Source organism: Balaenoptera ricei, chromosome 1 (assembly GCF_028023285.1).
Source record: "Balaenoptera ricei isolate mBalRic1 chromosome 1, mBalRic1.hap2, whole genome shotgun sequence".
NCBI lineage: Eukaryota > Metazoa > Chordata > Mammalia > Artiodactyla > Balaenopteridae > Balaenoptera > Balaenoptera ricei.
The window spans coordinates 53,208,267-53,223,121 of record NC_082639.1 but is presented as its reverse complement, the minus strand read 5'-3'; the positions used below and the strand labels follow the sequence as shown (position 1 = coordinate 53,223,121).

At 40.5% G+C, this 14,855-nt stretch overlaps 1 protein-coding gene across 12 annotated transcripts in view; it reads right to left on the bottom strand.

Moving 5' to 3' along the window:
* The window catches only part of PATJ (PATJ crumbs cell polarity complex component), a 352,223-nt gene that overhangs the window by 7,847 nt on the left and 329,521 nt on the right, over positions 1–14,855 (bottom strand). For all 12 annotated transcript variants that reach the window (XM_059923762.1, XM_059923772.1, XM_059923791.1 and 9 more), the window contains one exon: positions 1,423–1,529. In XM_059923762.1, the coding sequence (XP_059779745.1) occupies positions 1,423–1,529 (107 nt within the window). The remainder of the gene's footprint in view (positions 1–1,422; positions 1,530–14,855) is intronic.

The following is a 14,855-nucleotide window of genomic DNA, read 5'->3' as shown; positions in this document are numbered from 1 at the left end:
AGTAACAGGCCACTGGCTAGACATGAACTTGATTCATGTCTCCTCTTTCAAACACAGCCAGCCCCTATTGAAATGGGAACCTAGATGTCCAAAGCCATTGTTTTAGAGCTAGCCCCTGGGGGCCACCAAATCATTAGAGACCTTCATAATTGTACCTATTCACAATTAGAGCCTGTTTTCTCCAGGAGAGGGAGGAATGCAGCTTCACTCCTCCACTGGCAGCATTCGATGGAGTTTACCTCCATTTATCTCACACTTTCAGTTAGTTTTAATTTACTTTCACTTAGAAGACTAGTAAAAAAAAAAAAAAAAAAAAAATCTCCAAATGTTAACAGTGGTCAGATTATAAGTGATTTTTAAATTCTTTTATGCTAGTAGTTCCCAACCTGCCAGGAGCTGTGGAATCATAGCAAAGGACCCAAGATCACAGGGTATCTCGGTAGTTCCATGGACATGTTAAAGGATGCTAAGTGTATACTATTCTTCATATAAGGGTCCTGATTTCTTTTTTTTTTTTTTAAGTAAATGGCCACTGTAGCCTGAAAATGTTATACTTTCATGTATTTGTCACATTTTAATAGCAAGCGTTCATTACTTTCATAATGAGAAAAAAGTAAAATGAGCCTAGTTTAATATTCTTTTCCTCAAGAAAAACAAACTCAAAGATGTCATTTAAGTTAATGAACAATCAGGAAAAAGTTGGGAATGGCTGTGACCATCAGATCATTCCAATAATGGGTTCGGATCAGCCAACAAACATTTATTGAGCACCAGCTAGTGACCAGGCACTGGTATAGTTGAGAGGAATAACTTTGGGCAGCATTTCTCGAAGTGTGGGTCCTCGGCTTATCTGCAGCAACACTGTCCCGGAGAACCCCTCCCTAGACCACCTACTCAGAATCTCTGACAATGGGCCAGAGGAATTAGCATTTTTAAATATGCTGTTTGGGTTATTCTTGTGGACATTCTAGTTTGAGAAACACTGCTTTAATGAGCAACTTTAACTGCAGTGACAGGTTTTAGTGAAAAATGCCAGCAAGTATGACAAGAAGATTTAACCTCAGAACAAGATTTTAGCTTAGAAAACTGAGGAAACCTGGTTCCTTGCGTAATGAAGAAGGGTGAATCTGGGCTATAAATCTGAGGCTTCTGAGGGGAGAGGGCACAGGCACCAGTCCCAGTGGCCAGGTGCAGTGTGTGCAGGCCCTGTGGTAACAGTCTGTGAAGAACTCACGCGGTGGAGCAAAGCCTTGTGAGATGTAGGGCAATCCTGTTGCTTTCTTGGAGATTCCCTAGGAGTTAGAAAAGGTAATGTGTACTTTCCCATTCCTCTCCTTTAGGGAGCACACTCTACAACCTGGAAAAGGTCTCACTGAGCTTTGCCCACACACATAAGAGGCACTCTGCATCTAGAATACTCACTCTGTGTCCTCCAGATGGTGCTCGGCAGCCGGTGAACCAAGGGGGTAGCCCGTAGACATGTTCTCAAGCTGAGTTGCTATGGCACTTATATTGGTATCTGCCACAACCTGGGCGGGGGATGAGGAGTCAGAACAAGACAATCCATTATAAGGCAGGGGAGAATTAGAGAAACCATACTCTATCCAATGGTCAGTTCTCAGTCTTATTTAATCTATCTGTAGAATTTGACACAATGGATTATTCTTTCTCAAACTATTTTCTTCATTTGGCTTCTGTGACACTACACTTTACTAGTTTCCTTTCCACCTTCTGGCCATGTTTTTCATAGCTCCCAAAACTCTATCAGAGTGCCACAGGGCTCACTCCTGGAGCTTCTTATCTTTCCATCTCAACATCCCCTTAGTTATCGCACCTCATACCACTTTATGAATTTAAATATCATCTATGTAATGATAATTCCTGAATCTGTCTCTCCAGCACCACCTCTTACTTAACTCCAGACCTACATACCCAATCACCAATTTGACCTCCCTAATGGTATGCCCAGCAGGTATCTCAAATCTAACCTGTCCAGCACTGAGCCACTCCCCCGCCCCCTCCTCTGCTCCCTAGCCTTCCTCATCTCAGGTAATGCAACTTCATTCTTCCAGTCTCAGCAAACACCTTGGTGTCATCCTTGATGCTTCCTTTCACAACCCACTTTCAATCCTCATAAAATTCAACTGGTCTTTCTATAAAATCATCTCTTTTTCTCTCTCTTTTTTTTTTTCTTCTATTCTTTGGCCGTGCCACGTGGCATGTAGGATCTTAGTTCCCCGACCAGGGATCAAAACCATGTCCCCTGCAGTGGGAACGCGGTGTCTTAACCACTGGACCACCAGGGAAGTCCCTGTAAAATCATCTCTTGCTTGGAGTTTTACAAAAGCCTCCTTACTCATCTCCCTGCTTCAGCCCCTCCTCCACTCAGTCTATAGCAGCTAGAATGTTCCTGTTAAAATTCAGAAGATTACTTCACTCCTCTGCTTAAAACCATCCAAAGGAAATCTGGAGCCCCTTGGATCACACACTGAAGTTTTTAGATGGTCTGTAAGGTCATCTGCAGGTGATCTGCCCAGTTATGTCTCCACTTTCGTCTCCAAACATTCTCCCCTGTGTTCGCCCTGCTCCAGCCATGCTGGCCCCTGGCTGTTCCTCTAACATGCCAGAGAGATCCCCACCTTGGCGCTTTGCGAGTGCTGTGCATTCTGCCTGGAATGCTCTGCCCCCAGCTCCTTCACTTCCCTCAGGTCTTTACTCTGAAGTCACCCTCCTTGGCCACCCTAACTAAAAGTCCCACACCAACACCCCAGCCCAACATTTTATATTGTTTAAAAAGAAACAACAGGCCCCTAGCACAAAAACAGATGCACAGATCAATGGAACAGAATAGAGAAACCAGAAATAAACCCACACACTTATGGTGAATTAATCTATGACAAAGGAGGCAAAAATATGCAGTGGGGAAGAGGCAGTGTCTTCAATAAGTGATGCTGTGAAACCTGGACAAGAACATGTAAAAGAATGAAATTAGAACATTTTTTTCACACCACATACAAAAATAAACTCAGAATGAATTAAAGACCTAAATGCAAGACTGGAAACCATAAAACTCCTAGAAGAAAACATAAGCAGTACACTCACTGACATAAGTCTTAGCAATAGTTTTTTGAATCTGTCTCCTCAGGCAAGGGAAACAAAAAGCAAAAATAAACAAATGGGAAGTAATTAAAAGGTTTTTGCACAGTGAAGGAAACCATCAACAAAATGAAAAAACAACCTACTGAATGAGATATCACCTCACACCTGCCAGACTGGCTATTGTTAAAAAGACCACAAATAATAAATTGGCAAGGATGTGGAGAAAAGGGAACCCTAGTACACTGCTGGTTGGAATGTAAATTGGTGCAGCCGTAATGGAAAACAGTACAGAACAACACAAGTGTCCATCAACAGATGAATGGATAAAGAAGGTGTGCTGTCTATATACAGTGGAATATTACTCAGCCATAAAAAGAAATTTGCCATTTGCAACAACATGGATGGAACTGGAGGGAATTATGATGAGTGGAGTGAGCCAGACAGAGAAAAGCAAATACTGTATGTTTTCACTTATATGTGGAATCTAAAAAATAAAGTAAATGAATGGATATAACAAAACAGAAACAGACTCATAGATACAGAGAACAAACTAGTGGTTATCAGTGCGGAGAGGGAAGTGGGAAGGGGCAAGATAGGGGAAGGGGATTAAGAAGTACACGCTACTGGGTACAAAATAAATAAGATACAAGGATGTAATGTACAGCACAGGGAATATAGCCAATATTATATAATAACTTTAAATGGAGTATAATCCATAAAAATATTGAAGTACTATGTTGTACACCTGAAACTAATATAACATTGTAAATCAACTATACTTTAATTAAAAACTTAATTAAAAAAAAAAAGAAAAGAAACAGGCCCAAAATAGTCATGTATGCTAAGCCCTACTAGGACTTAACACCTAACCTAACTGCAGTTTCAGCCCCTCCTTGGAGTGGAATTTTAAACCAATCAGTCTGGAATTTCCTCATCAACACCAGTGAGGGGATCTGCTTGATAAGACCCCCTGCCTTCCCAGGAAGGGAAGGTGACCTTGCCTGAAATAACCCACTTTTTAACTTCTTTGTTCCACCTTCTGTCTCCCTATAAAAGCCTTCTATTTTGTATAGATCCTTGGAGTGCCATTCTACTTGTTAAATGGGATGTTGCCCAATTCATGAATCATTGGGTAAAGCCAAATAGATCTTCAAACTCACTCAGTTGCATCTTGTTTAACAACATCTTCTTTCCCTGCTTTATGCTTCCTTCTTACTACCATTACTATCTAATTAATTATATATCATGCCTTATTGTCTTACCACTTCATATTAGAATGTGAGGGCATGAAGTTTGTCTGTTTTATTCACTAATGTATGCCCCTTATGTAGAACATATCTAGTATATAGTAGGTGTTCAATTAATATTTGGTGAATGAAAGAAAGAATATCTCTTACTTCCTATGATTTGCCTTTTAGATGGTCCCAAACAAAAGTATAGAACAGCCAACATTTAAACATTCACTTATATTTCTATTCTGCAAAAACATTCCAAAGAATTAAGAAGAAATATGGTATAACTCTGACAGAATGAAGATCTGAAGTTCAGTTTTTGCCACTTAAATGATACTGTGGCTTGAGTTTCAGTTTCTTCATCTGTTAAAGAGGAATCATAAATAGCCTGCCTTGTCTGCTTATCCTGGAGTTGTCTTCCACCTCAACTAGTTATCAGAGATTCTTTCTCAAGAACTCCTGGTCTACCCCTGCTTCTGATTAACAGTTCTTCCAGATAATAGCACTCAAGTACAGAGTGAAGGGACTTAGCTTGACAACAATGCAAGACCTTGATTTGATTGCAGTTTCAGAATAAGCCAACAGAGGGCATGACTGCCTAAATAGTTAAGCTTAGTTGCATCTATTAATTGAGTATTTAGACAAGGAAAGCCACAGGCTGGCCCTGGCCCCAGCCCTGGCTGGATCAGAACACATTTTGGGTGAAGCATCCTATTCTGGGGGAAAACATTTCCATCCATAAGTTTTAGGATCTTCTGGAAATACTATAATATAAAGAATGAACAAATTGGGGAAATATTTAGGATAAACAACAAAAAAGAAAATGATAGACTCCTCTGCACTTACCACCAGTTTCTGTTTTTTTTTTTTCCTCTCCTCCCCAGCAAATGTAGTGGAGGAGTTGTCTTTGCATGTAATCCTACCTACTCTCAGCCTACATCATTTTCAAAACCCCACTCCATTCCAGTTTCCATCCCTGTTGCCAGACCCAGACTTCCATGACCCACTCTCCGGCTTTCCTCCTGCTGCTTCCATCTTTGCTATTCTACTCACCCCTCGTGGCTCAGTCCTGGCTCACTTCCCACTTGCACACTCAGGGTCTAGGTCACAGCATACACATTCCCACAGCTTTAAATTCCAACAACGTGCTAACAATTCCCAGCTTAGTCTGTTATATCCAATTGCCAACTCAACATCTGCATTTTAATATCTCAAAGCCTAATTAACACAACCGAATCCAAATTCTTGATCCAACAACCAAATCCCTTCTATTCATTTTCCCTCTAGGTTTCCTCTTCTTAATAGATGGCACCTCCAGCTGCCTAATTAGAAACCCACTAGGTATAATATTGAAAATATCCGATTGTTGGCTGGTGGTGACTGTCCAGCTGGAAAGGTACTAGAATGTTAACCTAACTGATGCTTATTGTGAATAATCTACCACCAAATCCTCTGGACTCTACCTCCAATATACTTCTCAAGTTTGTTTCCTTTTCATCTCTCTGGTGACCATCTTAATTCGGTCAATCATCTTCAGCTGCCTTTTACCTGGAATCCCCACTCACCCTCTTCTAATCTCTCTTCCACACAACAGCCAGTTATCTTTTTAAATATAAAATGGATAATGGCCCTTCCCTGCTTAAAACCTTTCAGTGGTCTTTCTTTGTACCTGGAATAAAATTAAGACTCCCTAACTATACACACAAATGTCCTTCCTAGCCTACCCCTCTAATCCCATCTATATCTTCCACTTCACCCCACATTCCACAGTTCTTTCTGCCTGGAGTCCCGCCCCCTCCCCTCCACCAAACCAGCTGGCCTGGCATCAGCTTAAAGGTCACTTCCATTATACAAGCCTTCTTTGACTACCCATGTTTAAATTAATTTCCCCTGTTTTCCTTTCCGTAGCGCTCTAAGTATTCCTTACAAATCGTCATGATACGTATTTGTGTGACTGTTAGCTGTCTTTCCCACCCAATCACAGGATTCATGATAAGAACAGCTTCTCAATGTGAAGGTGCCTGGCACACAACTGCTTAATAAGCATTTGTGGAATGAATAAATGAATGAACCTAAAACCTTCCTAAGGAATAGGGCGTACAGGGTTCAATATTCTGAATTTCCATGGAACAGAGTGAGATTGATAGAGGTTACAAGGAGATTGGTTCTGGGTCTTTTTAAGAAGAAAAAATCTAATAACTAAGGCAGTTACAGAAAGGAATGGCTCAACTTGTTAGGACATGAGCCCCCCACAAAGCAAAGGACTCAGAGACTCAAAAATCTACCAATTTGGGATATGGTGAGGGGGGATTCCTATACCTGGTGGGAATCTGGACATGTACTCTCAGCTGTCCATGAACCAGACCATCTGTTATGGGGCTGAGGAAGAAAGTCAGTAAAATATTACTTTTTCTAAGTTACCTTCAAAAGCCAAGACTTGATGGCAACCTGCTCCTTTCTTTACTGGCTCGTTTATTCAACATATAACAGCACCATGATACTGAATATAAACTGAGCACTTCCTCTATGCTAAGCACTCTTCTAAGTCCCTACAGACGTAGGTACCATAATTATTCCCATATTACAGACAGAGGAACCTGGAGCAGAGAGGTTAAGTAACTTTCTCGAGTCAGCTAAGGAGTGAAGGCTGGATTCAAACCCATGCCATTTTACTCTAGAATCCTGTGCTTTTTCTTTCTTCTTTTTTTGGAACTCTGTGCTTTTAATTGAATTCAGTGTGAGGCAAATCGCCTGGTGAGACGGTACAGACCTGGTCTTGGACCCTCACACCTAGAGATCTGCTTCACCCTGCATATAATGAAGTACAGTCTAGACATGGAGCTGGGAAGAAAGAGGGGCAGAGAGTCCAACAAGCAGCTGCAAGTAGAGCTGATCTTCATGGCTGTGCTGGGCAACAGGCAGGAAAAACGCACCCCTCCCCCCATTACTACAAGGAGAGGGGTTGGGAGGTAGGAGATCTATACACCATGGGTATTCTAGGAAGAAAGCTTTTGAACTTTAATAAACTTTCAGGAGTCCGTATAAACTGTGAAACCAAAGCCATAGTTCTATTTGGGTAAAAATTAAATTTCTTTATCTAGCTAGAAAATATAAAAACACTAATACAGCACCACCTTACAGAAAAACTCATATCCCTCTAAAATCTGAAGGCCTCTCGCTCACCCCCAACCCTGAAATAAGATGGGCCTCTCAATAACGGATAATATTAAAACCTAGGATCCCTGAGCTCCTGCCTATTTTGTAGGAGTGGAATACAAAGGGCTGGATGGGAAATGTGAAGCATTTTCACTGATAGTTTGGTCTTTTGCAGGGAAGCAAGGAGACAAACCCGTCACCCCCAGGATAACTCTACAGCCCCAAGGCATTTGCATCAACCTTCTTGGTCTCAGAGCTGATTGGCCTTCCTGGGCATGACTTGTGAAAGGGGATAACCCGATCTTGGAAGGGCATGTTCAGTTGGATACAAGTTTGAGGAGACAGAGCCGTGGTCTAGGAGTCTTGGCTCAGCCCCGCGTCTGAAGTGCTCTTTGTCCAGCAACACCGGGGACTAGGCTTGGAGGTGAGGCTGGGAGAGGTCTATTTCTGTGTCTGAGGAAGGGGGAAGGCAAAAAGGCTAATGGGAAGTTTGGTCATTTTTTTTTAAAGTAAATTTTGAACTACTGGGTGCAAACTTCTGTGGTAGGTTCTGAGGACATGGGTGGGAGCAGAGGAAACCCAGGGAAAGCAAATGTGTTCCCCACTCTCCCACAAGCAGGCTTGCCATTGCTGTCACCTAACGGGGGAGGCAGATATGGATGCCATTCTAAACGGAGAGGGGAGGGGACAGACAGGGATTCCTGGGGAAGGCAGACAGCCTTCGACGTCCTGAGGTGATGGTGGTACTAAGGTCTGTGCAACTTGAAAGAGCCATTGTGTCTGGAGTCCTTCCACCCGGCTAGGTCCAGCTCCATCTCATGAGATCCACAGCCTATGGTCTGGCTTTATTACACCACTCAGATCAGCAGCCCTTCCTCTCATGCCTCATACCCCGGGCCTGGAGGCAGCAGATGTTGCGCCTTGCCTCCCACTCACCCTTCAAAATCATTAACCTGGTTCAAAACTATTAAGTCTATGTTCCTCCTCATTGTCGCACACAGTACTGCGACGGAAATCCCGAGAGGTTCTTTAAGGTGGAGAACTAGATATGGAACTGCTGGGTGATGGAGACGCATGCAATAAATTAACAGAGTTTCCCGAGCTGCCACGTGATCATCAGTTTAGACTCACCAGACGCTTAATGAAAGTACGTTGTTTTCTCATATCTCCCCAACCTTGTTATGATCAAACATTTAATAAGTGCCTACCTGAGCAGACGGAGGCTGCTGACCCAAAGGAAGAGGAGGAGGGGATCTCATCCCCTGAGGAGGAGGAGACTTGTGAAATGAAAGAAGACAAGAGGAAAGTACTCCACTCCAGGGCGAGACTTGTGAAAAGAAGGATGGGAAAGAAGCCTTATCCTTTAAGCCTAAGGAACAAGAGACCTTTGAATCCCTGGAAGAAGATGAACCAATAAGCGTGTTTTCCCCTCCAAATGAATTTTCCCCTCCTTCTGTGTTTCTCCCTCCAACTGCACCTACCCCTCCCCTGTGCTTCCCCTCCAACTGCACCTACCCCTCACTCTGTTTCCCCCTCCAAATGAATTTCCCCCTCCCAGAGTGTTTCCCCTTCAATATTTAATTCCGTAAATTTTGTCTTCTCCTTGGAAAGCTATCTGTTCTGATATGCTCTCTCGTGCCTTGGCTCCTTGTGGCATTTAATAATTTATGCTAAAAGCAAAACTAAATTCAATCAGATTTGTACGTTCTATAATAGAACCACGTATACTTGGTAAATTTTCTAATTGAGTAATAAAGCACAGGTCTTTATTGCATGGACCCTAGGATGAGTACCTTTCCTTAAAAATAGGTTTGGGGAATTATGTTTTGAAGAATTGAGAAGTCAAAATATTTTCCAGGTAAGTAGGACATTACAGTGCATAAAAGCTTGAGCTCCTTGCTTAGAACTTTCCTGACTTGCTGGTCTTGCAAAGGAATGAGATTAGCCTTTAGATTTGTTAGGACTCAAATCTTGTAGTACAAAATACAAACTCAGCACTTACACCCAGCCTGCATCCTAAATCCATAGTGCAGATATGCTGGAAACAGACAGGAAGACTTTCATGTTAAGGTGACCCCTGAGAAAGCTGGCATCTTAAGATGAGGGCACATTACAGAACAATCAAAAAAAGCTTGCTTTGTCCCATGCCTGGCATTTGGTGTAACTTAATGAACTAGAAAGCATATCTGATTAAAGTTTTTATTTAGAATCTAGGGACACTGATTCTAGTGACATCAGAATATACTGATTTTAATGTATCTGTTTTCAAAATATAATGGTCTGAAGTGTCAAATATTTTAAGTTTGGAGTGAAGTAAGAAGAAGCAAAGTGACCTAGTCACATCACCATCTAGTGGCACACACCTCAAATGCCACCTGGAAAACCACCACACTACTAGGATTTTAAAAGGAATTTTAGCATCCTCTGACTTCAAGACTATGTTATTATAATGAGAGTAATAAAGTATCACTTACTTAATGCTTAACATTTTCAATCCACTATTTTTATTAAATGTTACACCTCATTTAACCCTTACGGCAACCTTGAAAGAAAGAAGCCGTGATCCAGTTTCCTACAGGAAACTTAAGAGTTAAAAGGATTCAAGATGCACAACTTTCTGACACTAAAGCCTGCATGTCCTACAGAACTTACCCCAGGTCTTTGCTTCAACTTTCAAACCTTTAGCTCTTGATGCTTTTCCCGAAGCTTATCACCCTCTTTCTGGCATCACTTGGCTTTCTACCCATCATGAACCCTCACAGATCATCTGGTCTTATCCCTGGCTACATAATAAATCACCTAGAAAGCTTTAAAATATCCCAGTGTTCAGGCCACATCCCAGACCAATTAATTCCATGGGGTGAGACCCAGGAACCGATACTAGAGTCAGTGATTCTACTGGGCAACCAAGGTTAAGAACTACTCACATGTACCTTTATAGAGAGGGGATACAGGTGGGGTGAGACAGGTATTCCAGGCACAGAGAACAGCATGTGCAAACCTTTGTTCATCCCTAAAGAATGCACTACTCCAGTGGGTCTCATGTTGCTCTCTAACTAGCAGCATCAGCACCACCTGGCAGCTTGTTATAAATGGAAATTCCTGGATCCACCCCAGTCCTACACAATAAGCAGCTCTAGGGGTGGGACCCAGCAGTTTGTCTGTCTAACGAGCCCTCCAGATAGTTCTGGAACATGCTGAGGTTTGAGAAGCATTTCTCTCAAATGTCAAAATATTTTCTTTATTCATTCTTAGAAAATGACCATCCTAGAAGGAAAGCCATCCGACTCAAACTCCCCTGAAAAAGTTTTTATCCTCTTTTTCAGAGGTAACATCATCTCCATCTTTTTTTCTATGTCCTTTGCTCCCAACTACTCCCTTGCTCTCTACTGACTTGCCATAAACTTTAAAGAGAGAAATCAATTCTTTTAAAGATTGCTAGCGGGACTTCCCTGGCGGTCCAGTGAGTGGTTAAGACTTCGCTTTCCAGTGCAGGGGGTGCGGGTTCGATCCCTGGTCAGGGAGCTAAGATCCCACATGCCCCAAGGCCAAAAAACCAAAAAACACAGAACAGAAGCAATACTGTAAAAAATTCAATAAAGACTTTAAAAAGGGTCAACATAAAAAAAAAATCTAAAACAAAGATTGCCAGTGATTTACCTGCCAGCTGTAATGACTTTCCCACAGTTTTATTTACTTCTGCCTCATTCGTAAGTGTGCTATATTTTAAAAAAATTATTTCAATATCCCCAATTGTTGAATCTCTAGATATAGTTTGGTTTGAGGTAGTTCTTTTACAAATTTCTATAAATTTATTTTTTATTTTTTTTAATTTTTGAATTTTTATTTATTTTTTATACAGCAGGTTCTTATTAGTCATCAGTTTTATACACATCAGTGTATACATGTCAATCCCAATCGCCCAATTCAGCACACCACCACCACCACCCCCCTGCCGCTTTCCCCCCTTGGTGTCCATACGTTTGTTCTCTACATCTGTGTGTCAATTTCTGCCCTGCAAACCGGTTCATCTGTACCATTTTTCTAGGTTCCACATATATGCGTTAAGATACTATATTTGTTTTTCTCTTTCTGACTTACTTCACTCTGTATGACAGTCTCTAGATCCATCCACGTCTCAACAGATGACCCAATTTCGTTCCTTTTTATGGCTGAGTAATATTCCATTGTATATATGTACAACATCTTCTTTATCCATTCGTCTGTCGATGGACATTTAGTTTGCTTCCATGACCTGGCTATTGTAAATAGTGCTGCAATGAACATTGGGGTGCATGTGTCTTCTTGAATTATGGTTTTCTCTGGGTATATGCCCAGTAGTGGGATGGCTGCGTCATATAGTAGTTCTATTTTTAGTTTTTTAAGGAACCTCCATACTGTTCTCCATAGTGGCTGTATCAATTTACATTCCCACCAACAGTGCAAGAGGGTTCCCTTTTCTCCACACCCTCTCCAGCATTTGTTGTTTGTAGATTTTCGGATGATGCCCATTCTAACTGGTGTGAGGTGATACCTCATTGTAGTTTTGATTTGCATTTCTCTAATAATTAGTGATGTTAAGCAGTTTTCCATGTGCTTCTTGGCCGTCTGTATGTCTTCTTTGGAGAAATGTCTATTTAGGTCTTCTGCCCATTTTTGGATTGGGTTGTTTGTTTTTTTAATATTGAGCTGCATGAGCTGTTTATATATTTTTGAGATTAATCCTTTGTCCGTTGATTCGTTCGCAAATACTTTCTCCCATGCTGAGGGTTGTCTTTTCGTCTTGTTTATGGTTTCCTTTGCTGTGCAAAAGCTTTTAAGTTTCATTAGATCCCATTTGTTTATTTTTGTTTTTATTTCCATTACTCTAGGAGGTGGATCAAAAAAGATCTTGCTGTGTGATTTATGTCAAAGACTGTTCTTCCTATGTTTTCCGCTAAGAGTTTTATAGTGTCCGGTCTTACATTTAGGTCTCTAATCCATTTTGAGTTTATTTTCGTATATGGTGTTAGGGAGTGTTCTAATTTCATTCTTTTACATGTAGCTGTCCAGTTTTCCCAGCACCACTTATTGAAGAGACTTTCTTTTCTCCATTATATATCCTTGCCTCCTTTGTCATAGATGAGTTGACCACAGGTGCGTGGGTTTATCTCTGGGCTTTCTATCTTGTTCCATTGATCTATGTTTCTGTTTTTGTGCTAGTACTATATTGTCTTGATTACTGTAGCTTTGTAGTATAGTCTGAAGTCAGGGAGTCTGATTCTTCCAGCTCCGTTTTTTTCCCTCAAGACTGCTTTGGCTATTCGGAGTCTTTTGTGTCTCCATACAAATGTTAACATTTTTTGTTCTAGTTCTGTAAAAAATGCCATTGGTAATTTGATAGGGATTGCATTGACTCTGTAGATTGCTTTGGGTAGTATAGTCATTTTCACAATACTGATTCTTCCAATCCAAGAACATGGTATATCTCTCCATCTGTTGGTATCATCTTTAATTTCTTTCATCAGTGTCTTATAGTTTTCTGCATACAGGTCTTTTGTCTCCCTAGGTAGGTTTATTCCTAGGTATTTTATTCTTTTTGTTGCAATGGTAAATGGGAGTGTTTCCTTAATTTCTCTTTCAGATTTTTCATCATTAGTGTATAGGAATGCAAGACATTTCTGTGCATTAATTTTGTATCCTGCAACTTTACCAAATTCATTGATTAGCTCTAGTAGTTTTCTGGTGGCATCTTTAGGATTCTCTATGTATAGTATCATGTCATCTGCAAACAGTGACAGTTTTACTTCTTCTTTTCCAATGTGTATTCCTTTTATTTCTTTTTCTTCTCTGATTGCCATGGCTAGGACTTCCAAAACTATGTTGAATAATAGTGGACATCCTTGTCTTGTTCCTGATCTAAGAGGAAATGCTTTCAGTTTTTCACCATTGAGAATGATGTTTCCTGTGGGTTTGTCATATATGGCTTTTATTATGTTGAGGCAGGTTCCCTCTATGCCCACTTTCTGGAGAGTTTTTATCATAAATGGGTGTTGAATTTTGTCAAAAGCTTTTTCTGCATCTATTGAGATGATCATATGGTTTTTCTTCTTCAATTTGTTAATATGGTGTATCACATTGATTGACTTGCGTATATTGAAGAATCCTTGCATCCCTGGGATAAATCCCACTTGATCATGGTGTATGATCCTTTTAATGTGTTGTTGGATTCTGTTTGCTAGTATTTGGCTGAGGATTTTTGCATCTATATTCATCAGTGATATTGGTCTGTAATTTTCTTTTTTTGTAGTGTCTTTGTCTGGTTTTGGTATCAGGGTGATGGTGGCCTCATAGAATGAGTTTGGGAGTGTTTCTTTCTCTGCAATTTTTTGGAGGAGTTTGAGAAGGATGGGTGTTAGCTCCTCTCTAAATGTTTGATAGAATTCACCTGTGAAGCCATCTGGTCCTGGACTTTTGTTTGTTGGAAGATTTTTAATCACAGTTTCAATTTCATTACTTGTGATTGGTCTGTTCATATTTTCTGTTTCTTCCTGGTTCAGTCTCGGAAGGTTGTGCTTTTCTAAGAATTTGTCCATTTCTTCCAGGTTGTCCATTTTGTTGGCATAGAGTTGCTTGTAGTAGTCTCTTAGGATGCTTTGTATTTCTGTGGTGTCTGTTGTAACTTCTCCTTTATCATTTCTAATTTTATTGATGTGAGTCCTCTCCCTCTTTTTCTTGATGAGTCTGGCTAATGGTTTATCAATTTTGTTTATCTTCTCAAAGAACCAGCTTTTAGTTTTATTGATCTTTGCTCTTGTTTTCTTGGTTTCTATTTCATTTATTTCTGCTCTGATCTTTATGATTTCTTTCCTTCTACTAACTTTGGGTTTTGTTTGTTCTTCTTCCTCTAGTTCCTTTAGGTGTAAGGTTAGATTGTTTATTTGAGATTTTTCTTGTTTCCTGAGATAGGTTTGTATAGCTATAAACTTCCCTCTTAGAACTGCTTCTGCTGCCACCCATAGGTTTTGGATCGTCGTGTTTTCATTGTCATTTGTCTCTAGGTATTTTTTTATTTCCTCTTTGATTTCTTCAGTGATCTCTTGGTTATTTAGTAACGTATTGTTTAGCCTCCATGTGTTTGTCTTTTTACGTTTTTTTCCCTGTAATTGATTTCTAATCTCATAGCATTGTGTTCAGAAAAGATGCTTGATATGATTTCAATTTTCTTAAATTTACTGAGGCTTGATTTGTGACCCAAGATGTGATCTATCCTGGAGAATGTTCCGTGCGCACTTGAGAAGAAAGTGTAATCTGCTGTTTTTGGATGGAATGTCCTATAAATATCAATGAAATCTATCTGGTCTATTGTGTCATTTAAAGCTTCTGTTT